The following is a 25,572-nucleotide window of genomic DNA, read 5'->3' on the forward strand; positions in this document are numbered from 1 at the left end:
AAGTAATAATAGAATATCTCGATAGACTTTGTAATAAGTCTATCTATATCCGATAGATATAACGCTATCTAGATAGCGATAAATCGACTTATCAAGAAACGATACTACGTCGCGTACTCTAATATAGATAAAGAAACCATAGCCGAAAAGACGGTTAATATATTACTCAAGAAGGTCTTCCGCTTACACGATCTATCGACGTTAATAATTTCGAATAGAGGCTCTTAATTCATATCGATAATATAGAAAGTCTTTTATAAACGACTCGGGATTAAAGCTAAGCTATCGACAGCCTTCTATCTTAAAATTAATAAATAAACTAAACGGGCTAATTAGGATATAGAACGCTACCTTCGAATATATTATAACTATATATAGAACGATTAGTCTAAATAGTTATTTATTACTAAGTTTACTAATAATAATATTACTTCCGCAGCGATGGATATTCTATTATTCTTTGCGAATAAGAGCTTCTACTCTCGAATAAGTTTCAGCTTAAATACTATCGACTATAATATCACTCGTAAGTACCTTAATACTACTCGAGTAAAAGATATTATTAAGTATATATAGTAAGTTCTTAATTATATTCGAAATAATATAGATCGCGCTTAAAAGGCTATAATAACCTAGGTTAATAAGCGATACTAGAAGATTAGTTTTAAAGTAGATAATATAATCTTTCTTAGCAGCAAGAATATTACCTTAGATCGACCGTCTCGAAAATTAAATAATAAGAGATATAACTTATTTAAAGTAATAGGTCTTATAGAAACCTCGTATCGCTTAAAGCTCTTAATAAGTATAAAGATTCATAATATATTTCACCTTAATCTCTTAAGCCTTATATCGATAAACCCCTTATCTAGATAGATTAATTCTTTACCGAAGTATATTACTATCGAAGGCCAAATTAAATAAATAGTGAAGGAGATTATCGCCTTCAAATTCATTAACGACCGTCTTAAGTACCGGGTAAAATAAGAGAGTCTCGATAAGGACCTTAAATAGTATAACTCGAATAGTAGCGAATTTGAAAATTATTAAGATATGATTAACGATTTCCATAAGCGATACCCATAAGTAGTCTACTAAGCCCGGCAATACCTTAGATATCGCGTTTTTTAAACGAATTGAAATCGTCCGATATTTCATAACGACTTCATTTTCTTCGTATTCGCAATCCGATTTCTCAGGCCTATATTGCTCTACAATAGCCGCATTTCAGACCCATCAGGCCGTCTCCCCTTATTAATACAACCCTTAACATATTCCGGGATCATACCAGGTTACACGCGAATCTCACTGTCGCTATCGCTGGGCATAATCGATGTCGACCAGATAGCTTATTACGGAGAAGCCCACGCCAAACTAATTTGATGCTAAATTAAGGTTTAGCGCCTACGGCTCGATTCGGTTCAGAACCTCTCGACTAATCAACTCGCATTATTTTATTAATATCCTTTACGCTGGGATATTAACTTAGAAATCGCTATTACTTATCAAAATACTCATATTTACTACTCGCCTATTGCCACATCGATTTCTTTCAGACTAGAACTCTTATACTCGCTATATCTCTAGCTAGCGATAATATTAACGCGAAGGCCAAGATATAAGCTCTCGCTACCCGTGCTGTTGCTAAGAAAGACCGTAGTATTAGAGATCTCGAATATTAAAAGTTCTTTATTATTTCATCAATTTTCAAGCGAGCGTGTATATATACTAGTTTTATTACTCTTTCGCTTATTAATTATAAAAGTATAATTCTATAAGAGAAAGAGGATAGTATTATAATCGTACTCTATATCTTTCTTAATATATCATCTAGCCCTATAATCTATTAGAGTCTAGCGTATCTTAATAGAGTTATCTATTACTATCTAATGTCTTCTATCTATATAGCTATTTAATATCTAGTTATCTTATTTAATATATCTATATTAATATTATATCTATATCGATTCTAATATAGATGAGATAGAATTAGAATAATAAGACTATCGAATTATATATATAGAAAGAAGATATAATATAATAGAGGATACCTTCGTTAAGGCTCGCTAGCTATAGAGCTAAATAGTATATTAAGAATACGCTCGTAATATTACTCTTCTCTCTTAAAGAGCCATAATCTCTATAGCTAATAGATCGAAGATATAGATCTATTACTTATCTTATATCTTTAAATATTTATAGTCTATATAGTTCTTAATTAAAGAGAATTAAGATTCTAAAGATATAGCTATATCTTATCTACGTATAAGTAAGATTCTCTAAGTCCTTCTTTTATTTAGTCTGCTTGCTATAGACCTTCGAAAGAACTAAATAATTTTATCGTATATATATATATTATACTCGCTGAAAATCTATAAAAATAAAGAACTTTTAGTATTCGAGACTTTTAATATAATATTTCTCTCTAGCGGCGATAGTAGTAATAATAGACTTTATATAAATTTCTTATTAATCTTATCGCTAATTAGAGATATAGCGAGTATAAAAAGTCTAATTTAAAGGAAATCGATAAAAGAATAAGTAAGTAATAATTATTAATATAGAGGCGAATAGTAATAATTTCCGAATCTATATTTAAGCGGATAAAATATATATAAAATAATACGACGTAATTAATTAAGAACTCTCGAATCGAATCGAGCCGTAGACGCTAAGAACTTTAATTTAATATTAAGTAAGTTTCTCTATAGGATATTATATAGACGATATCGATAAAGACTATTAACGACGATAGTAAGGTCTATAAATAACGTATTATAGCTTTAAAAGATACTTAGATATTTTTTAATAAGGGGAGCTTACTTAATAGACTTAATATAAGATTATTATTAAGTAATATAGGTCTAAGAAATCGATTTATAAATGTGAAAAGAGGCTATTCTAATATTAAACGATTTCAATTCGCGTAGAAATACGATATTCGAAATATTACCGAGCCGTATACTAGTCTTAACTATATTCGCCTACTACGTTCTTATAATTATATCGTTTATAGATTTAATATATCTATATAACCTAGTCGTAGATCTAATACGTTCATATAAATATATTTATCGCCTATATTTCTCTAAATTAGAACGAGAAATAATAGTATATTTATTACGAGATTTTATTACATCTTTAAGTCTTATCTTAATATATTATTTAATAAATACCTTTAACTTCTTATTAATAAGTTTCTAAGCTTTCTCTTAATTTTCGAGATTTAATTATATAAAAAACGTCTTTAGCCGTAGCTAAGTTTAATTCCCTTTATATATAAGATCTCTAACTCTTTTAGAAAACCCTAACTTACTAATTAATTCGAATATTATATATTTATCGCCGTCTATTAAACGCTTAATCTTATATTTAGAATACTTTATAAATTATCTATAGAACTTAAGAAATAATTAATTATATTATTTCTTTATTATATAATAGACTTAACGATATATATCTTTAATAATAAATAATAATATTTCGTATATATTACTTAAGTAGTCGAGAAGATTATTAACTAAAGAGTAGAAGCTATAACGTTATCTGATAGATATATACTAACTAGTCTCTCCTTCAAGTCTCGCTATAACGTAGACAATTTTGAAAGTATTAATAGAGAAATGATCACTATTGTGGGTAAGCTTGTCCTGGATTCTTATTTTCTAGTTATCAAATGGTATTGAATTAGTGCCCGTGAAGACAGGTGGATCTGGTAGCCTTGGGCTGAGTGGCTGTCTGATTTGTGGTTGTCGATTTGCTCTAAGTGCTTTAAAATCTCGTGGAGTGGGTGGTGGTGGGGATGAAGGCGGAGGCGGAGCAGAGATGCCAGGCGAGTTTTGGGCCTGTGTCTCTCCTTGTTGTCCTGGTATCTCCTGCGAAGGAGAAGAGGCTGGGATGCCAGGCGGATTTTGGCCTTGTGTCTCCTCCAGATGACTTGATGTCTCACGATATCGCTGATAAAGGTCCTCAGCAGATAGAGAGCGCTGCACCTGTGGTATATGGAGTGACGGCGAGTTGGGAGGTGAGTATCTTCTATGTAGGTCGTCGTATGTGAGGTAAGGGTGTCTAAGGTATGTAGGTGATCGGCGATGCGGAGGGACGTATTTTGGTGTTGATGTAGGTGGATTTGGTATAGATTGAAGTAAATTATGTTCCCGATCGCGAGGTGCCTTAGTTCTCTGATAGGTATAGTAATTCTGAATGTAGGTGGCTACTATCGTCCTTATTTCTCGCTAGTAGTATTCCCTTTTAAGTAGTTTATAGATATATACTACCTCGGGATAGCCGTAGAACGATTAATTATATATCTCTCGAATAACATCGATATATATGTCATCGAATATCTATAATTATGAATTGCAAATTAAATAAGAATGCTTAACAAAGCTGATTTAGCTCCGCCTTCGACTTTTTGTTAGCGTCATTTATAGAAAATTATAAAGAATATACTTACTACTCTTATAATAGCTACTATTATCTACTATCTTAGTTAGACATTTATAATATCGAAGCTAGTGAGTATATACGCTTTTTTTAATATTTTATCTCTGACTTAGGCGTGTAATAGTCATATCGCCAGCCCTTGCTTCGGACGCGATATCACCATTCAGAAAGGATCCCTCTATACGCCAGCGTGCCCAACTCTTACTCGAATCCTCCCTCCGTATTCGCCTGACTACAATCCCATCGAATTGACATTCAGCGTCCTTAAGGCGTGGATGCGGCGTTATTTTAAGACCTTTCGACACGTCTTTCAGAACGATTTTGAAGGATTTCTGAAGTATACAATCGATGTTAATGGCTGTGATAGATTTGCGATGAAGTATTTTAAGCAGAGCACTGCAGGCTACATATTTGACGGCGAAATTAAGACATTTAAACGAGATTTAAAGTATTTGACTATGGAGATAATAGAGTAGTTATAATGAAATACTACGTAATATTAATTAAAATCCTCTATCTTCTCTATAACCTTTATAAGAGTAATAAGTATATTCTCTACAATTTTCTATAAATGACGCTAACAAAAAGTCGGAGGTAGAGCTAAATTAGTTTTATTAAGTATTCTTATTTAATTTATAATTTATAAAAACGATTCTTACGATAAAGTACCTCGTCTTATACGAAGTACTTATTAAGAGTAATCTCTTAAAACTTATCCTTACCTTCGGTAATAGCGTTATAAATTTTTATATAATATTCGTCTTTCTTATTAACTTCTACTACTTTATAGTAGATAGAATCGTCGTATATAGATAATTAACGATACGGAGCGAGATATGTTAGTAATAATATAGGTGGATTTAAAGAATTTATAATGTTTTAAATATAGATAAGAATAAAGCGGAGAAGATAGGCGTAAAAATGGCGATTTTGGCTAAGCTTCCCTGTGAAGGTTTATTATAATATCGAATAGTGTCTTTGTCGAGTGGGATAGAGAGATCTCTGGAACTCCGGTACTGTGAAGGCGTATGCGAGTCGAGGAAGGTGGTAGATCTCTGTATTGAGAGTCGAAATTTGACTGTAACGCTCGAAATAGTGTTATTCCTTTCGTTTCTTAATCGATTAAGTCGCCGTTAAGACTATAAGTACTTTAAATAATATTCTTTTAAATAATAGAAAGTCCGTCGAAAGTCTCTTAGCCGGTGATAGACTTTATGTAAGAAATAAAGCGAAGAAGAATTTCTTATATTCGATATAGGGAACTTGTTTTTTAATAAATTAGACTATCGTTAATAATGTAGATTATTTCGAATAATATAGATTCTTCGAATAATGTAGATATCTGATGATTTAAATGTGTGATAGAGTTTCTATATAATAGAAATATTCAGCGTTTTCTTTATTAGGCTCAGTCGCTTACTTTAAGTAGAAAGTAAAAAAGATTCGTTAGTTCTCTTCGCTAAGGGGTATATAAAGAAGCTTTATTATAATATTAGAACTAGTATAGATACGATACTAGTATAAGTAAGATAGAACTAGAATAATAAGACTATCGAATTATATATGTGGAAAGGAGATATAATATAATAGAGAATATCTTCGTTAAGGCTCGCTAGTTATAGGGCTAAGTAGTATATTAAGAGTACGCTCGTAATATATATTATAATTTACAAATGCTCGACGACACGCGTTAATTTATTAATATATTTTAATATATTTAAAATACGTAATTAAAATTCGTATTTAAGTTAAAAATGCGAAATTATACGAGATTTCTTATATTTTATTAGAAATAAGTCGAATCTATATATAAGATTAGAATTTACCCTTAGACGTACTTTCTTTAAATTTCGTAGTAAGTAGAAAGCGCTAACTCGAAGAGACTTAGCGAGGCGAGCTAACTCGAAAGAGCTTAGCGATCTTAATATATTCTAAGAAACTAAGGTAAGCTAATAAAAAGTCGGAGGCGGAGCTAAATCAGCTTTGCCAAGTATTCTTATTTAATTTGCAATTTATAAATGCAGAAAACTCTATAATTCTTAGCGTCGAGAAAATCGCATACTAAGGTATCTATTAACTCCTTCTAGATCTTCTATAAAAGTTATTAATACGTAGTTTAAGGATAAATATCCTATATTCAAGATACTTAATTTAATCTACTCTATATTTCACCTCTAAATCTTATATCTTTTATCTTAAATTTCTATTAATTACTCTATTCTAGCTCTTAATAGAGTATCTATAAATATTTAATATATAACGCTTTTCAAGAACTTCGAATTAGAATTACATTAAAATATAGAAAAAGTTTAATATATTTACTATAAAGATCTTGTTGTTAGACGTTATGGCGATATTCCTTTAAGAGTTCAAAGGCAGCTGATAAGTGTGTGCGATGTTCTCGATGCCATGAATTGTAACGTTTTTTATGAATTGCAAATTAAATAAGAATGCTTGGCAAAGCTGATTCAGCTCCGCCTCCGACTTTTTGTTAGCGTTATTCATAGAAAATTGTAGAGAACGTACTTGCCACTCTTGCAATAGCCACTGTCGTCTGCTACCTCAGTTGGATATTCGTGATACCGAAGCTAGTGGGTATACACGCTTTTCCTAGTATTTTGTCTCTGACTTAGGCGTATAATAGCCATATCGCCAGCCCTTGCTTCGGACGCGATACTACCATTCAGAAAGGATCCCTCTGTACGCCAGCGTGCCCAACTCTAAATCCCATTGGCGACCTGAAGCCGTAGCTGCGGATGCCTGTTCCAGTATATCGACGGCGTATCGATGGGAGCGGAACCTTGCTATCTATAGTGACACCGTGATCCCTCGTGACAGGTACATTCATACACAAGGGCGATGCCGCAGCCTCTCACCTGCCTTAGAACGTAGATGCGGCGTCATTTTGAGACCTTTCGACACGTCTTTCAGAACGATTTTGAAGGATTTACAAACAATCAAATTAGGGGTTTTAAAAACTTTGGGGGGATTAAAAAAAAAAACCCCAAAAAATTTAAAAAAAAAAAAAAAAAAAAAAAAAAAATATAAAAATTAAATAAAAAAAAAAAAAAAAAAAAAAAAAAAAAAAAAAAAAAAAAAAAAAAAAAAAACCCCCAATTAAAAAAAAAAAAAAAGGGGGAAAAAAAAAAAAAAAAAAAATAAAAAATTTTTAAAAAAAAAAAAAAAAAAAAAAAAGGAAAAAAAAAAATATTTATTTCCAGTCTTCTTACGCTAATTCTCCGGCAAACCGCGAATTGCAGGGCTCTCAAGCACCCTTAGGTACAATATATCCAGTCTTCTTCTATTGGGAGAGCAGTGCCAGCAATTGGACTAAATTCCATCAGATGCGGCGATCTCTGTACACTGTATTGCTACAGTGTCGGCTACATCAAGACGACACTTCGATTCCGACGACAAGGCTTACCTCGATTGCTACTTTTTACTTCCTAGCCAACCCACAGGGCTAGTTCTTGGCCTACTTTGTGCCTCAGGACCATTACTTCTCCATACGTCGTGCCACGCAATTCGCTCTTGGCCGTACATTTCTTTAGAAGTATACTTTGTCGTTGATTATGAGAGGTCCAACTTCTCCGTCAACCAGACCCCATTTCTCGACCCATCTCTACGATATTCCTTTTTGTTCATTAGTTTTCCTAATGATTTTTTTTTTTCTTTAGCGTCTCATGCTCGAAGGTTCAGTGACCCACAATTCTTGCGACCTAGGACTAGCTCCAGGAAGCGAAAGAGATCAAAAGTCTCTTCGGCCCGTGACATCCAATGTATGGTATACACTGTGACTGACAGGATGATTATTTTATATAGCTACTCCCGCAGCACTGTTCATATCCAATAGCATCATCTCATACGGCCTTTAAATTGACTAGGTATTTGGGACAATATGAGATATTGTGTGCGCTCTCTTACTCAAGAGCATCATCACGTGCGCTGCAATAGCTAGTCGCATGATACCACACGTCTGCAAGTTGATGACTAACCAATGTAAGTAGACAGGTCCTCTGCCATGCAAATCCTTGTTACTTCAAAGTCTTCGTTCGCATGTAGTCTTCTCGCCTGCTTTCCACGGACCCCCAGCGTGCGCGCCTGGTGGGAAGCCAGCAACGGCAAAGCCACACGTTCCGACGACACCGCTCGCTTCGTCACGATCACAGACAACGGCAAAATCATTGCCTTTGCCTAGTGGACAGTGGCTTCCTACAGCGGAGCCGACGCAGCAACAATGGGAGGGGGCGGCCCGGATGCTCTACCTGAGGGGCCAGAAGGGAGCGAGAAGAATCCGTTCAGTCAATTCTTCGGGGCTCTGGCGAAACAGAGGAAGAAGATCATGACAGAGAGAGGTCATTACTGTAAAATATATCTCAACATACCGTAGCCGCTGGGTGACACGACCAAAGTACGGTCAGTGTTTAGAGATGCTCGCTACCCTACCAGAACACCAAGGCAAGTGAGCGGCGAGCCAGTTGATTTGATGGGGTTTAGCGCAGGCCGACGAAGATGGGTTAGAAGCCCATATCAAAGCCTGACCTGAAGGAGCACCGATCTATGAGCACTTCGGGTGGCGGATGGAAGGGGAAGTGGTGGCTTTGTTTGGGAAGTATACGGAGCTCTGCATGTGGACGCCTGTCCAAGAGAGTGGACACGGCCCACAGGTGATGTGGAATATTGGCATGTTCAGAGTAAGAGGATCGAGCAAAAGTCGTGCATCGAGAGCGAAGGCTTTTAACGAGATTGCAAAAGTCCTACAATTGCCAGAAAATGATAACAATTGTCACAATATTTTGGTAAGAACCCTCTCATTTTACCTGCAAGAAGAAGCGAGAAGTCGTACAATTCAGGCCCAGTGCCAGAAAAGAATGACACTTCTCGCAGATTTTGCCCAAAAATGGTTATTTTATCTGCGAGGAAATTGGTGCTATTGTTTTTCTTCCTCTTTTTGTTGTCTAATCCTTTCTTTTAAGATCCTTTGACAGTAGAAGTCGGGTTGTTTCAATCAATACCCACAGAAATTTGCGCAAATGAAAAGAAAGACAGCTTGCACCTATGGTGAATTGGACTTCTCTCTGTGCATGACTTTTGCTACATTCTCTCGCGACGGTCACCATTATGAAGTCTGACAGGAGTGCGAGGTTTTGCAAGTGCGAGGAAGAAGATCTCGGTAGAAAACGGTAAGCAATCAAGCCGCCCTTTGACATTCCCTCGTTTCGGCCATACAAACACCCAACAACCGGCGCCGCAACATCCCTCGCAGTGGTAGAGGAGCAATGTCCCACGCCCTTTGCGTCTTGACTTACCAACGCCACCACTGAACCGGAAACCTGGATACCGAAGTGTAGTAAGATAACGGCTACCAAAAAGATCAGAGCGTTTCTGCCGAGCTTGTTCAGTATAGATGGCAGTCTCGTCAACATTGCCACTCACATCACCAGGGCTGAGTACCATCTTCGCCGGTTTGCGGCCGAGGCCCAACGCCGTCTTGAAGGGCGCCATTCCCTGGGCACTGGCCGTTTCCACGCAACGTTGCAATCTACTCGAAAATCCCTGTACGATACAATACTCATGCCTTGGGTGTGGACATCCGGTCTTTCCAGGAACGATGCTAACGCATCTCCAAGGATCGAAAGGGGTGGGTCAGAGTGCTTGGAGTAGCGGATAGCCGTGTAAATTATGGACAAACATTTGCAGAAATTGCCGCAGCAAACAACTGGATTCTGATCAGACACCGTGGGTACCCACACATCGAACAGGCAGTTCGCTTATCAATCATGATTCGATGGGAATAGACCACACCACGGCGCTTACCCGTGGGACGATATGAGGCCATGCAGTAATCTATCTCGTAGCCTACCACGTTCCAGTGGGAGATGGCCGAAATCTCTTGGTCTTCGCTCTCGTACCCGTGCGCTGCGAGCTTTTTGCAGCTGAAAGTGTTTGACTGTCTGCACATCCACTCGCCAGGATGGTTACCCTTATGCACACCGAGCTCAATAGCGCCCTGTCTCCCACAAGCTAGCACGGAATTGTTGGCATTGTTCGTATTATTGGTGTCTAGGACGATCAAAACAATGTCTGAACGATCTCCAAACGGAGTCGAGTACTGTTTTAAACCATCAAGCGGGCTTAGTCTTGTCAGGCTCGTGCCGTTATGCGCAGCATTTTGCATGTTTACGATATCCCCAGAGGTCGGCCAGGAAGCTTGATTAGTTGAGGCTGCTAATGGCTGCATTACTGGCAAGCCCCTATCGCTCACAAGACCCAAGACTTGCTCACTGCCTCTTTCTTCTAGAGTTCTATTTGTTGCACTGAGATCCCAAGGGGCGTTGTTTAAGTAATCTGGCGTCACGACTATCCAGTTGTAGCTATCGCTGACCAAGGTTGGAAACACCGCTGAATTGTATCTGTACTCACCGGCGATAAGTGTTGTGTATAGATCATGGAGTTTCCTCATGTCACTTACAGAAGATGAAGAGGGACAGAGGATACCCCTAGAATAGCACAAATGACCAATCTATCCCGACCGATGTGTCTGAGGTTTCGAAAGCTCGGCACCCAAATATTTTTTGTGTGCTCTTTCAATTTCCGAGGGTGTAGGCGCCGCCAGAAGTTGCATACACAGGTCTGAGGCGCCGAGTAAGAGGGCACTGAGCAGGTTGATTACCACGTGAAGATCCGTACTAATCTTCTCCGTCTTGGAACAATCACCTTGGTAGAGAGTATTGATATCGCTATTAGCTCCCCATTTCGACTTGAACACAACCGTACACAAAAGGTTAATTAGGAAGATCACTACCGAGGTTACGGAGCAAGTTTGCATAACAATATCTCTTCTCGAATGCCAGGTCCTAAATTTTTTCGCCCGTTCATGTTCTGGGTCTGCTTTGGGAAACCAAGGTCGTAAGAGCCTTAGCGTTGCGAATCGAGCTTTTGCGAATCCTTCTTTCATCTCGGCCGGAGTCGGAGCGTTCTCACTTGGTGCATCGCGCGAGCATTGAGGTTGGAGTCCAATGAGGGGAGTCTCTTCGGCTGCTGAAGACCTCTTGACGCTCAGAGATTCAGTGGGGGTCCGGCTGCATCTATTAGGAGCATAGAGGTAAACGAAGGAAAAGTACTTACATAGCACTCCCGCCCTAAGCAGCAGTTTAGCGAAGTCTTCGGTCTCTAGCGCCTGGAGCCACAGGTCTCTCTCTTCGGCAACGTTCGGTGGGGTCCCAGCCCGACTGACAGATTCTTCGGTAGGCGTCATTTCTTCCTTCGTAGGCGATTGCATATTGCGACGACAAATGCAGGGAAAGGAACGTTGATTGATCCGAATCAACAGAAATTGTATTATGAACCCCTGGCATTTTCGAGGTTGCTGATTCTCAGCCTCGCGGATGCCTTGTTTGGTGAGTAAAGTAGATTGATTGGTTCCCAGATATTGATAGGCGCCTTATTTTGCTAATGTAGCGACGGAATGGGACGATACCAGGCGAGGGTGTTCGACTTTTTTTCGAGCGGGTTCGAAGACATGACAGCAGCCCCCCCCAAAAGTTGTCCAAGGCTCACGAGCAAGATTTTCTTGACAGCTTTCTTATCCCATTCTCAATTGTCGCAATACAGGCTTGCCTTTCTTACATCAACCCATCCGTTATCTTCAAGAGAGTGTGGCTGCAGCAGCTACCGCGGGCAGTGCTCCCAGAGCGTTCCAATCGCCATGAAGACCGAAAAGACGCATATGCAGCCCTGCAACGATCGGACACGGAAGAGATTCGTACGCATGCCGTCTACGTCAGGCTGATGTTCAGAACAAGTGGCAGTTCCGCAGACGGACGAAGGTTACTAATTTCACGGCTAAGCAATACAGAAAAAAAAAACTTTGTCGTGTATAAAACGAAGAGCTTGCCTCTCCCGTTCTAGAATCTAAGTTGCAGGACTTCCCAGATAAGTATTGCCGTTGTCTTTCTGTGGGTAAATAGATGTCATGCCAAGACTTCAACTTATTCTGACCATTAGTCTGACGTCTTCGTGCATATCATCATCCATTGCCCTCATTCCGTTGCAGAGGATGCATGGTTTGAGCATTCGCTTGGGGAAGAAAAACAACCAAATGTCCAATCAAAAAGCGAACGCATTTGCGAATCCTTTCGTGCCTACCAATCTTTCAATTAAACCCTGCGTTTTTTTATCCCTTCATCTCCTAATCATGAATCATGGAAACACTGACCCTGCCTGATCTGCTTGCCCTCTTGGGATTCTATATCCTCCATGTCCTCGGTCTGTATGTTTACGTCATATACTTCGACTCCTGTCCACGTTCCCAGGGCGCAAAACCCGCAGCAGTAAACATCGGGAAAGATCCAAAGTTGCGCACACAATGTAGTTCATATATAGCATGAGATATCATGAGCCGAAGAGACTTCGGTTCCTGGACATGCTTGAAAGATCGTGAGAATTGTTGTATCATTGAACGTTAAGGTATGAGACGTAAAGGAATATTACACTCTCAGATGGGGGACAGCACCTATTCGGATGGAGAGTACCGTTGAATTACGACAACACGATGAGAAGAGCCCATGGCGAAGTCCTCAACCCACGTATATAGGCTACAGTGGGTTTCTGGGGGCATATGGTTAGGTAGACGTGATTTGCTCGCTGGTAAAGGCCTGCTTGCGACCAAAACAGTCAGCGGCATAGGTTTATGCCGCCGACTGCAAGAACACACAGACTTTCTGGTAACTTTTACTTTTCTTGTCTCAAGGTGCTTTTTGGTACTCTACCTCGGCTATTCTCCGGCAAATTGCGATTTGAAGCGCGCGCAACAAACCCCATCATTCTTCCTTACCCCATCTCTCATCTACGCCAAACCCCCAGCCTATCCTCCCCCCACCACCATGTCAGCAGCAGCAGACGGCTCCGGCCCCACGGCCAAAGCAACCACCGCCACCACCACCGACACCTCCACCACGCTCAAAGACCAGCAAAAGCCCGCCGCGGCGCTGGAGGAGGACGACGAGTTTGAGGACTTCCCCGTCGACGGTACGCCCGTTCTTTCTTTTCCCACGGTACAAGAGAGGTTGAGAGAGAGGAGGGGACGGTGTTGTGCTGACGGGTGCGCCTGCCGCAGATTGGGCTCCGGAAGAGAGCGAAGTGCCGCCGGGGCAGGAGGGCGGGACGACGCATCTGTGGGAGGAGAGCTGGGACGATGACGATACGAGTGAGGACTTTTCGAAGCAGTTGAAGTGAGTTCGTTGGGTTGGACGCTGTCTGGGAATCTGGTTGGGGTGCTGACGATGTGCGCAGGGAGGAGTTGGCGAAGGTCAAGGGTCAGAAATAGAGTTGGGGAGGAATCACGGAGGCATTGATGGCGCTTGGGTTGCATAGATCGGATCAGATAAGACAGAGGCTCTGCCAATGCGAAAAGTCGAGATCAGAGCATGGATTTTGTGGTGCTATATGGGATCTATTGAAGCTTGCTTGCTAAAGAGAGGTCTATCTACAAGAAGAGGAGATCATAAGCCATTGTCGTCCAGTCATTTTCCTCCCCCTCCCATCTCAGAGCCTCATTCCGGTCCCTTCTCCGCATCAGAGCCACTTGCAGCAAGATCGTCCCCATAGGAGCTCATCTACTTACCCCTCGGCTTCTCCGACAGCGTACTGACGCCCGGCAGCTCCTTGCCTTCAAGCAACTCCAAACTCGCTCCACCCCCAGTCGATACATGACTGAGCTTATCCTCAACCCCATACTTGGCCGCCACAGTCGCTGTGTCTCCACCCCCAACGATGACGATATTTCCCTTTTTCACTGCTTCCGTCGCAGCTTCCATAACCATCTTTGTTCCATTCGCAAACGGTTCCATCTCAAAGACACCTGGTGGTCCATTCCACAGTGTCGTCTTGGCCTCAGCGATGGTTTTCTTGAAGAGCTCAATACTCTTTTCGCCGCAGTCAAGCCCCATCCAGCCGTCTGGGACACCCTCAGAGTCGGTTGCATAGCCGGTCTTTGCATCCTTGTCGAACTTGTCCGCTGTCACATAATCGCAGGGTAGCACCAGCTTAACGCCATTCCTCTTTGCCTTCTTAACCAGATCGCCCACGGTTTTGCTGCCGGCCTCGTCAAACAAGCTGTTGCCGATCTTGACATTCTCGAGTGTCTTCTTGAATGTAAACGCCATACCACCGCAGATGATCAAGCTGTCCACTTTCGAAAGCAGGTTATCAATCAGCTGGATCTTATCCGAGACCTTAGCACCACCAAGTATGGCTAGGAAAGGTCGTTTGGGCTTCTCGAGCGCTTGGGCGAAATAGTCCAATTCCTTCTTCATCAAAAATCCCGAGGCTTTCTGCGGCAGCTTTACCCCAATCATAGAGCTGTGACCGCGGTGTGCTGTACCGAATGCGTCATTGATGTAGACATCACCCAGCGCCGTCAGTCCCTTGCGGAATTTGTCCACATCTCCCTTATCCGCCTTGACCTTCTTTCCTTCGCTATCCTTACTACTCCCTTCCTCCTCCGCATGGAATCGCAGATTCTCCAACAATATCACCTCCCCATCACTAGCTTTATCCACTGTCTCCTCGACTTCCTTTCCCACACAGTCCTCGGTGAAGATAACTTTCTTCCCGAGTAACTTCTCGAGCTCCGGAACGACAGGTTTTAGCGAGTACTTCGGATTGGGGTGACCGTCTGGGCGGCCGAGGTGGGACATGAGGATGATGGCCTTGGCGCCATGGTCGCCAGCGTATTTGATGGTGGGAAGGGCGCCGACGATGCGCTGGTTGTTGGTGATGTTCTTTTCGGAGTCGAGCGGGACGTTGAAGTCGACCTGGAAGATAGTGTTAGCTGGGTCTAATTACGCAGGAGAAGTGAGAGATTGAGGAAACGCGGATCGAGAGCAGTCGCAGTCGAATTTACATACCCTTATGAGGACTCTCTTCCCCTTGAGATCGACGTCGGTGATAGCGAGCTTGTTGGAAAGAGACATGGTGTACAGTGGTTGAATTGATAGGTAATTAAGGAGTCCGACTTGCCAGGTAATGGAAGAATAGCAGCTTAAAGTACTTTTCAAGAAGAAAATACCTATGCAAGGCGGAGTGTCGCTGTGATGTCAATGCGGTGAATTCCGAATCTTGGTGGGGGGCCGATCGAGTAGGTTGTTTTTGTTTGGTGGGGTTGTCACGTTCCACCACAAATGCCATAGCTAATTCACCTTTTGCATATCGATCTGTCTTTTGTTTTCTAGTCTGTACCGATCTTATCACTTTACGTGCAGAGACTTTGCAGAGACTTATCTCAGAATGCCTCCATCACCTTTCGCTTATCGACATTTCCATCGTTGGACCTGAATTCGATCGGAAACCTCGAGGACAGAGATGGTCAAGTTCCACAACAACCATCACCTTCATCATAGATATCGTCAGGCATATGTCATATGCATCAATACCTCACCATTATCTAGTTCATGAGAAATCTCCATCGTCGTCCTTTGATTGCTTGCCCCAAGCATCGAGCTTTGCATCCTTGGACTCAAGCAAGTCCTTCAGCACGGCAATCTGCTCCAATACCGACGCCTTGCTTGTTCCCCCTTTCGCAGATCTCATTTCAACGCTCCTTTCATAATTGAAGCAATTTTTCACATCGTCATCAAACCTATCGTCGACGCTCTGTATTTGTTGGACAGACAATTTATCCATCGGTACGCCCTCGCTTTCTGCCAGCGCGACAATGCGGCCAGAAATATGATGCGTTTCTCGGAATGGGACTCCCTTCCGGACGAGAAACTCGGCAAGTTCGATGGCAAGCTGTGCCCTCGATCAGCAGATTCTCATGACCCAGCAGGAATGAGAAGGGTCAACCCACCATATCCGGCGACAGCGCATCCCACATCTTCTCCTTCTGCAATTTCATCGTACTGACCACCCCTGTCAAGATCTGCACACTCATCCCCACCGTCTTCACACAATCAATCATCGGCTCCACACTCTCCTGCAAATCCTTATTGTATGTACTCGGCGTACTCTTTATACTCATCTGCAGCCCGCACGCCTGGCCGAATACCCTCCCACTCTTGCCCCTCAACAGCTCCAGAGAATCCGGATTGTGTTTTTGCGGCATCAGGCTCGAACCCGTTGAGTATGCATCACTCAGTTTCACATACCCAAATTCGGCGGTCGAGTGGATGATCAGGTCCTCTGCTAGCCTGCTCACATGAGACATTAGGAACGAAGACCATTGTATAGATTCGAGTGCAAAGTCCCGATCAGCGACCGCAGCCATGGAATTCCACATCAGTCCTTCGAACCCAAGCTCCTTAGCCATAGCCTCCCTATCGATACCAAACGGATTTCCACTCAGCGCTCCACAGCCCAACGGACTCCTGTTGACCCTCTTAATCGTCTCCCGCAACCGCTGCAGGTCTGCGGCGAAGGCCATGCCATAGCTGAGCAGCCAATGACTCCATCGGACCGGTTGTGCGCGTTGAAGATGGGTATAACCTGGCATCAGAAGCTCAATCTCCATCTCCGCTCGACTAGTCATCACGCGCAGCAGATCGACTAGATATTGATCAATCTTCCTCAACTCATCCCTCAACCACAACCTCATATCTGTCGCAATCTGCTCATTGCGACTTCGGCCTGTATGCAGTTTCCCTCCAACTTCATTGCCAATGATCTCACACAATCTTCTTTCATTGGCGGTATGTATATCCTCGTCCGCCTCCCTAACCTCGAAACTGTTATCTTCCCACTCTTTCTTCACCTTCTCAAACCCCTCTTCTATCTTTTGGAATTCGCTGCTCGTCAATATCCCCCGGTTCTTATTGGCGCGGGCAAACGCAATCGAGCCGGCTATATCTTGGGCATAGAGGATGCGGTCGTAGGGAAGGGAGGCATTGAATGTGTTCTGGTAATCGCAGCGGTGAGATTAGCGGAGGTGTCTCCGAAGACATGGCACAGGAAGTATATACCATAAGAGGATCCATCCCACCTGAACCCCTCATCAGCAGGTTGCCCCTACAGAAAATCCATACCACCTAGAGTAGATAGGTCGACGAACCAGTAAACCTCCCACCCCACAGCATATTCTTCCCCGGCTTCTTCTCCTGCGCTTGCTCCTGAGACTGAGCCATTGCTCCCTTACAACTGATTGTCTTTCCAGTCACGGAAGAACACCAAGTCGATCAATGCGCACAGAATTGGTAGCATAGATAGATGTGAATGTTTGTAAATGTCAGTTTGCTAAGTTTGATTCTCTTTTGGTGGGGGGGGGGGGAGAAAATGGAATGCGACTTGCAGAACCCCACCAAAAAAAAATCCAGGGAAGATTCCTATGAGGAGCGGAAATGCTTCCGCGCGAAATCTCTCCGTTGCAGACGAGGGAGAGCATGGGGAGGAGAGAGAATGATTGATCCTAAGATTTCTTCATTGCTGTGGTAAAATATGGCTAGAGTATGTAAAGATGTTATGAACCAGATTGGAGGAACCGAAACATCGCCCACGAGCTCTGCGGAAGAGGGGTATATGTGAAAGAAAAACGACCGCTCTGGCATCGTCTCGAGCGAAGAAAACGAGTGTGCCACCCGCTTGGTGACTGATGGGCCACGGATCGCATGCAAGTAATACCCAATGCTCGCTCTCCTCCGCGCTCGCCATGCCCGTGAGTCTCGGAGGAAAAAGAAAAAAAAAAAAAAGATTGCATGCATCCCTTCCGGAAGTATCCAACGCCAACACCATTCGCACCTTGCGCTCAGAACCCTCCGGTGACCTTTTGAAACCAACTGGATCGTTTTCCCTGCCCGGTCTTCCCGTCAAACGTCTTCGTCCCCGCCCCCAGCTTCACGCCTCCGAGATCACTCTGTCTCCTATCCATGCTCCCCAACCCTCCATACCTCTCCTCCGCCGCACTGCCCTCACTGCTCCGAACCTCCTTCTCCTTCCTCCGCCTCCTGCGCTCTTCTTGTTCATCAGCGAGGGGATCGGTGTACATACGGCTACCCCTCTTTGGCTTCTTATGGCTCGCGCGTCTGGCATATTCGTCTTCCACCAGGTCGTCGGCGCCTTTGGCTCTGAAGTCGGGGGCTTGTTCCATGATTGTCGGCTCGACTGGCGGGGGCTCGGGCGGTTCGGAGACTTGGGATTTGACCCAAGAGGTGGTATGGTCGTTGCCACCGTAGGGGTCATTGTCATTGGTAGGGCGGCCGTTGCGGGGGTCAAAGTAGTCGTCTACTGGAGCAATTGTGGATTTTCGGCGCGAGGATTTGGGGCGTTCGGTGGCTTTATCCATGTGGGAGCGACGACGGTCAGATGTGCGAGGTCGAGATGAGGATGCCGCTGGGACCTCTTTCTCTGTATCACGGCGCTTAGACCGGGGTTTGAGGATGTCATCCTCGAGCGCTCTGTTTGCCTCTTCTTCTCTGCGGCGAGCTTCTCGTGCAGCTCGGCGGTCCTCTTTTTCTTCGAGGCGACGGGCTTCGGCTTCCTCCTCCTTGCGAGCTCGCTTGCCGCGCTCATCCTTAAGCTTGGCTTTGTCTGCTTCACCACGCTTAGCTCGTCGATCAGCTTCGTATTTCAAAGCTTCTTCACGTGGCTCTTTGGCAATACGATCATCTTCTGCACGTTTAGTCCGTCTCTTCTCTCTCCGTGCGTCCGCATCTTCCGCTTCGGTAGTTCCTCCAACATCTCTAGCGGTGTCATAGACATAGCCGTCAGCTGCACGATCTGTCTTCTCAGTTTTTCTGCGGTCGTCACGGCGAGGACGCTTAGCAGAGTCATCTCCGCCAGTGACGGTACGCTTGCGAGGTGCTACCTCCTCATCCTCCACGATGGCTCTGCTTTTTGAAAATTCGTTGACCTCAGATGCACGACGACTCTTACGGAAAGCGCCGAACAGCCCGCCCCCTATTCCACCGGACTTGCTATCAGGTTTCTTTGAGCTTGTGGCCGAGCGCTGGAGTCCTCTAGGCTTGGTAATGAACTGCATATCGTCGGGGCCAGGCTCTACGTTTGCGTCACCCGAAGAGCCTGCGTCAACCATGACAACATCATCGTCGATGTCGTTCCCAATCTTGGACTTTCTCTTAGAGCTACTTGGTTCCATTTTGGAGTCTCGCTTAGATTTGGTCCTGTCAGGCAAATCCCTTTTCAGAGATGAACTTGGCTCGGCATCCATTCCTTTGGACTTGCTCTTCGAACCTTTGTCTTTAGTGGCGGAGAACTTTTTGCCATTGACAAGGGGATCGTCCACATCATTCACCATCACCATGTCATCTGAGTCGATGGCATAAGGATCTGGAACAGCTACATTGCTACCGTCAGCTTTCTCCAAGGACTTTTCGAACATTGCTGGAAGCTTCTCACCAGACGCCTTCTGTTTGCCTCGAGTCGAGGCTTTCCTATCCAGCTTGGCAGTGCCCATCATCTTCGCGGCTTTTGAAGTCATTTCCGGCGCTTCTTCAGCTGGCGGAGACGGAAGACCGGTGGCATCGACATCCATGGACTGCCTCCTAGAAGCAGCACTCTTGGGAACTGAAGGCGCGGTACTATTCTTTCGAACCGACTTGGTCCGTGTTGGAGGTCCGCCGCCAAATAGCGCACCAAAGCTTGAGCCCCGCGACTTGGGTGGACGAGACTCTGTCTTCTTTGGTTTGTCGGAGTCAGACGACTTAGCTTCAGACTTGACTGTCTCCTTGTCTTTCTCCTTGGCTGTCCGGGTGGACTTTGATCTACTAAAGCCAGGAGCAGCAGCTTTCTCCTTTTTAGGCGGCGATGAGACGTCAGCATCGTCCTTTGCTTTAGTCTCCTTCTTCTTTGCTGGAGCTGCACCCCAGAGACTCCAAGAAGAGGCACCTCCCTCTTTGGCTATGCGAGGGCGCTCTTTCTTAGCAGGCTTCTCCTCTTTGGGCTCAGGTGGCGGTGTCGGTGGTCGTTTCGACTCGGGCGTGTCGCGAGCCTTTGAGGTAATTTTCGACTCTTTAGTAGATTTGGCGCCCTTCTTGCTGTCTTTCTTCTCGAGCAGGGGTTCATCATCGAGGAGCTCATCGAGCTCATCGAGCTCATCGAGATTGTTGAAGTCGTCATCCATGCCTTCACCTGGGAAACTGCCTGGAACAGTTTCCTCTGAAGATTTCTTCTTGGTTTTGGATTCAGGGTTCGAATCCTTGGTCTTTGATGCGGCGGCTTTACTTGATGCTAAGTCTTTGCTTTTACTTGATGCGCCAGCTTTCTTGTCGAATTTTGAAGTTGGTTCGGGATCTAGGTCAGGTGGCGCAGAATCTGAAGCCTTATTCTTCTCCTTCTCAATCTCCTTGACTCTCTGTAAGACGGATGAAGGTTTTGTTGATTTCGAAGTGGACATTGCTGACTTGAAAGGTTTCGAAGGTTGCAATAACGTCGAAGGTTGGTCATCTTTATGGGTAAATTCTGGCTCATTCGAGATTCCCTTCTTTCCCGTTGACTTCTGATTGGTCAGATCCTTAGCGCCAATTTCCTTTTTCCCTAAGACCTCATCTGCTTTCCAATTCTTGCCAGTTGTCTTCTTGGACGAAGGTGCCCATACCGGTAGACTGAAAGCATCTTCAACCTTTTCCTTTTCTTCTTCTTTTTTCTCATCATCCTTGTCTTCTGTACCAAGCTCCTTGGATTTGCCATTTTTGCCTTTACTTGTCACCGCCTCCCTAACGTCATCCCTGACACCAACACCACCTTTCTTCTTCGCCACGCTGCTGCCTTTGCTAGCCTTGTCGCTATCTTTAGTGCTCGTCTTCCAAAGATTTCCATCCTTTGCCGGCTTTTTGCTCGGGGGCTCTTCGTCCAACATCTCTAGAATCTCATCGTCGTCGTCGTCCACCTCCTCCGTCCCCTCCTCCTCTCCCTCTTCCTCAGCTTCCTTTGCCGCCTTATCCTTGTCTTTGGAGCTCGCTTTAGACTTGGAGGCAGACGTTGTTCCCATACCGCCCCAGTAACTCTTGGCTGCTTTTGCAGGTGTATCCTCTCTCCAGGCGTCCTTCTTCTTCAGGTCATCCTTCGCCGACTTCTTGGACGTGTCATCTACCACTTCCTCGATCTTGTCCTTTGTGCCCTTCTTGCCGGCCTTCAAATCCTCTTTGGGATCCTTTTTGCCATCTTTCTTCCCCTTTGTAGTAGCCTTGGCAGGCGCAAAGTCACCCCAATTATCATCCAGCAAATCCCCTTCTTTTTCCTCAGGCTCCGGAGTCAAGCCTTGCGCGGGCGGAGTGGGTGCCGGCGGTGGCGCTCCCCAGGACATCTCCTTGCTACCTTTCTTCTTGTTCTCCTTGGACGCTCCAGCTCCCCAGCTTGAACCCCAAGTTGAACCCCAGGTATCTTCCTCTACAACCGGTATAATATCAGGGATCGAGTCTGCAAGCAAGTCCTTGGTCTTTGAGGTCTCGGGCGACGTAGTAGTCTTGCCCTTCTTCCCGATCTTTCCCTTGACCTTGTCCTTGTCCTTCCTTGCCTTCTCCTCCCTTTCCTTTTCGTCTGCCTCTTCCTTTTCCTTCCTCTCCTTCTCTTCGGCCTCTTCCTCTTCCCTGGCTTCTCTTGTCTCTCTGTCCTTTTTCTCCTTCTCCTTCTCCTTCTCCTTCTCTTTTTCCTTCTTTTTCCTATCCTTGGCGGAAAGACCAGCCCAACTGGCTAAACCGTCCTTCACTGTATCCTCCGTTTCCTCGGGTTCCGGCACAGAAATAAGCTCAGGCTCGGTGACCTTGCCTTTTTTGCCTTTCTTGTCCTTTTCCTTTTTAGCAGTATCCCATGTATCAAACGAAGAAGGATCTGGAACGTCAGGCACAGGAGGCGGTGGCGATGGTGCTTCATCCATCTTGGAGCCAGTGCTAGCAAGTGAATTCCGTTTGCTTTTATTGTCCTTCCTCTTGGCAGTGCCGGAGCCACTCGCCCAGTCATCGTCAGCCGCGACACTGGCGTCGTCCGTAGCGAATCTGGACTCAATGGCTGGCATAGGATCTCCCTTGACTTCCGGCACGAGGCCTTTTTTGCCCTTCTTGCCCTTCGTGGATCCTGTGCGTGATAAACTTGGCTTTTCCTCAGCTACTGGCTCTGGCCCTATAGGTTTGATCTCTTCCATGACACCTTTCTTACCCTTCTTTTTGTCGTTCTTGGGACCGAAGTTGCCCCATCCAGTGTCAATTTCAGGCTCAGGTGATTCCTCATCGATCTGGTTCTCCTCCCTTTCAGGCTCACCCCAGATGTTGGGTTTCTTGGCTTTCTTCTTGTCCTTTTCCTTCTTGGTGCCGAAAGAATCCCAGTCATCAATAGGCTCCGGGTCCGGCTCCTTCGCGGATGATTCTTCCGTCTTGTCAGCATCCTTCTTGCCCTTCTTCTTGGCCTCCTTCTTGGCAAACGAGCCCCAACCAATGTCTGCCTCGGGTTCTAGCTCTGGGACGACAGTAACTGCTGGTGCTTCTGTTTTATCTTCTTTCTTGCCCTTCTTACCCTTTCTGTCCTCTTTCTTCGCGAATGAGCCAAAACCAAAGCTCAAATCTGGCTCAGCATCTGGGAATGCAGTGATTGTTGGCTCTTCCAGTTTCTCGGGCTCCTTCTTGGTTTTCTTGCCCTTGTTGTCATCCTTATTGTCCCACGCGCCAAAGCCAAATTCTGAATTTGGTTTCGGTTCTTTCAAAGCCGTGGTCGTTGGCTCTTCGAATTTCTCAGGCTCTTTCTTGCCCTTCTTACCCTTTCTCTCATCTTTCTTGCCAAACGAACCAAAGCCAACGTCCAGATCTGGCTCAGGGTCTGGCACTGCGGCAATCGTTTGCTCCTCGATCTTCTCTGGCTCTTTCTTGCCGCCCTTTTTCTTATCGTTCTTAACGAATGAGCTCCAGCCAGCATCGGCTTCTGGTTTTGGCTCGGGTGCTATGGTGGTGACTGGGTCTTCGACCTTCTCAGGCTCTCTCTTGCCCTTCTTTTTCTCTTTTTTGCCAAATGTACCCCAGCCAGAGTCACCTTCGGGTTCCGGTTCAGGGACAACCGCGACAGCTGGTTCGTCAACCTCCGTAATCTTTTTGCCCTTCTTTCCACTCTTTTTGGTGCCTAATCCGCCCAATTCATCAGCAGCAGGCTCTGCAGGTGTATGCACAGCAGCGGCTGGAGGGGGTGGCAGAGGCGTCTCTTCTTCGCCTTTCTTGCCTTTCTTCTTCTTGGTAGATGGATTTCCCCATGCATTCCATGATTTCTCCGCAACAGGTTCAGGGTCCGCAATTGCCGTACCAATGGTGTTTGGGTCCGGGTCGTTGGAAACATCGTCGAAGGTGCCCTTCTTCTTGGAATTCTTATCCTTCTTACCAGCGACCGTGAAGGTTCCCCAATCGTCGTTGCCTCCCGCTTTATCTTCCTCTGCTTTTTCGCCCTCATTCTCTTCCTCGAGTGCACCGAAGTTCCCAAAGTCAAATCCGCTGGTAGTAGTCTTCTTCTGGTTTTTCTTGTTCCCACCAAATGACCAAGAGTTGCTGTCTGTCGTAATGTTTGTGGATTCCTTCGTAGTCCTAGAGAACGAGTCTGCAATATCTGTAGTCTCGGTATCAGCTCGACTGGAATTCCAATTGCTGCCGGTATTCCAGGTACTGCCACCCCTCCCCAACCACCGAATGAGCCGAACCCGCCACTGTCCCTTGTTTCCGTCGGACCAAAGCTGAGGTCGATCTTTGGCACACTGTCGTCTAGCTTGATGTCGGCAAAATCACTCGTGCCATTGGCTGACGGCTCAATCTAGGGCACGTAAGCTATTGCATACATACTCATGGCCCGATTCTAGCTTACCTTTCCGTTCTTGTCTTTCTTGCCCTTCTTGGTCGCCGTAGCCGTAAAGCCTCCCCAGTCATCGCCCACGTCCCCATTTGTATCATCGGCCCAGTCCAGTTTACCATCCCCGTTAGCCCCCTCTTCCTCTTTCCATTTCTTTTCCTCTTCTTCCTCCTCCTTCTTTTTCTCTTCCTCTTTAGCTTTCTTGCCCTTCTTTTTCTTCCCCGTATCCCAAGCACCCCAGTGGTCACCATCTCCGCCACCGTCTCCTGCGCCTCCATCTCCATTGTTGCCTCCACCAGCTCCTCCACCAGTTCCTCCACTGCCATTCTCCTCGCCTCCATCAGCGCCTTCAGCGTTTCCTTCCCCACCCTCGTCGTTCCATTTGGCTGTGTCCGCTTGCTTTTTTTGCTGTTTCTCCCTCTTCTTGCCGCCTGCTTGACGAAAATTGGACGTGTCACCAAAGTCGATATCGGGCGTCGCCATTTGATCCGGAGGTAAAATACTGCCAACGGATTTGTAGCAATAGGCCGGTGGGGGAACGGGATAGTAGCGAGATGCTTTAGCTAGAGCTACATCACCCGTGTAATCATAGCTTGGAGGTTCATCTGCTATTGTATCGTTGTACGAAGGTGGGGGCTCAAAGTGCGGGGAGTCTGTAGATCCTGCGCTGTCCGGTAATACAGCATCGATGCTATCGAGAATGGCTTTGATGCTTTCCAAATATTCCAGACACTGGACCTACTAGCAAGTCAGAGGTCTTGCGCACTCCCACAGTAAATCCAGCCCATTGAAACCCCTCATTTCGCCGCAGTTCCTCTGGTGATACGAAAAACACAAAACAGTGTTGAAGAGGTTGAAAGCATGTCTGGTTTTCTTACCTGGCTCGAAAGTGGCGTGGTCTTCTCCAGTGCTAAGTCCCGTCCCATACATGAGCTTGCACACCGCCTCGCAGCCAAGAAACAACAGCCAGCGTTCATTTCATCATCCAAACCAATCTTCCGTCGCGGGATCCTTCGCTCGAGACATCCATTGTCGCGACCGGCTTCGCAATGCGATCTGACAGCTACTGCTGCCATTGTGAACTTTTGGGGCGCTGAGTCGTGAGATCCTAGACAGGGTCATTGAAGCAACGGAGAAAGCGATAAGACTAGCGATTGGAATAGAGAAAGTGGAAGCGATGTGCAACTGGCGTCTAGGAGATCAAATAGCCTCCCGATGATGCAAGAGACACTGTGTATGGAAGATAGAATGTTTCGTATGTTGATGCAGATAGCGATAGAGAAAGCAACGGAGAAGCGGTGGCAACAAACTGGTCACGAGTTTGATCTTCTACCCCCCTGTCGGTTGTGTATCGCCTTTATC

The 25,572-nt window shown here is 44.9% G+C and overlaps 7 protein-coding genes across 7 annotated transcripts; 2 read left to right on the forward strand and 5 right to left on the reverse strand.

Moving 5' to 3' along the window:
* Positions 1-10,969: 10,969 nt before the first annotated feature.
* On the reverse strand, positions 10,970-11,728 carry HO173_005024 (uncharacterized protein; the record flags this gene model as incomplete). Its single annotated transcript, XM_037306942.1, has 1 exon — positions 10,970-11,728. One exon carries the CDS (start codon positions 11,726-11,728, stop codon positions 10,970-10,972), a length of 759 nt encoding a protein of 252 aa, XP_037166066.1.
* A 1,603-nt stretch (positions 11,729-13,331) lies between these two features.
* On the forward strand, positions 13,332-13,774 carry HO173_005025 (uncharacterized protein; the record flags this gene model as incomplete). The annotated part of the gene is made up of 3 exons (XM_037306943.1): positions 13,332-13,476; positions 13,565-13,679; positions 13,741-13,774. The coding sequence occupies 3 exons, from the start codon at positions 13,332-13,334 to the stop codon at positions 13,772-13,774; spliced, it is 294 nt and encodes a 97-aa protein (XP_037166067.1).
* Positions 13,775-14,063: 289 nt separating this feature from the next.
* Positions 14,064-15,422, reverse strand: HO173_005026 (uncharacterized protein; the record flags this gene model as incomplete). Its single annotated transcript, XM_037306944.1, has 2 exons — positions 14,064-15,263; positions 15,357-15,422. The coding sequence occupies 2 exons, from the start codon at positions 15,420-15,422 to the stop codon at positions 14,064-14,066; spliced, it is 1,266 nt and encodes a 421-aa protein (XP_037166068.1).
* A 475-nt stretch (positions 15,423-15,897) lies between these two features.
* Positions 15,898-17,567, reverse strand: HO173_005027 (uncharacterized protein; the record flags this gene model as incomplete). The annotated part of the gene is made up of 4 exons (XM_037306945.1): positions 15,898-16,239; positions 16,298-17,341; positions 17,406-17,425; positions 17,495-17,567. 4 exons carry the CDS (start codon positions 17,565-17,567, stop codon positions 15,898-15,900), a joined length of 1,479 nt encoding a protein of 492 aa, XP_037166069.1.
* A 617-nt stretch (positions 17,568-18,184) lies between these two features.
* On the reverse strand, positions 18,185-22,534 carry HO173_005028 (uncharacterized protein; the record flags this gene model as incomplete). The annotated part of the gene is made up of 1 exon (XM_037306946.1): positions 18,185-22,534. One exon carries the CDS (start codon positions 22,532-22,534, stop codon positions 18,185-18,187), a length of 4,350 nt encoding a protein of 1,449 aa, XP_037166070.1.
* A 121-nt stretch (positions 22,535-22,655) lies between these two features.
* On the forward strand, positions 22,656-23,466 carry HO173_005029 (uncharacterized protein; the record flags this gene model as incomplete). Its single annotated transcript, XM_037306947.1, has 2 exons — positions 22,656-22,765; positions 23,403-23,466. 2 exons carry the CDS (start codon positions 22,656-22,658, stop codon positions 23,464-23,466), a joined length of 174 nt encoding a protein of 57 aa, XP_037166071.1.
* A 33-nt stretch (positions 23,467-23,499) lies between these two features.
* On the reverse strand, positions 23,500-25,286 carry HO173_005030 (uncharacterized protein; the record flags this gene model as incomplete). Its single annotated transcript, XM_037306948.1, has 3 exons — positions 23,500-24,174; positions 24,226-24,948; positions 25,089-25,286. The coding sequence occupies 3 exons, from the start codon at positions 25,284-25,286 to the stop codon at positions 23,500-23,502; spliced, it is 1,596 nt and encodes a 531-aa protein (XP_037166072.1).
* Between the last annotated feature and the right edge of the window lie 286 nt (positions 25,287-25,572).

This window comes from Letharia columbiana (assembly GCF_014066305.1).
Source record: "Letharia columbiana isolate WasteWater2 chromosome Unknown Sc0000013_s0, whole genome shotgun sequence".
Classification (NCBI taxonomy): Eukaryota; Fungi; Ascomycota; class Lecanoromycetes; order Lecanorales; family Parmeliaceae; genus Letharia; species Letharia columbiana.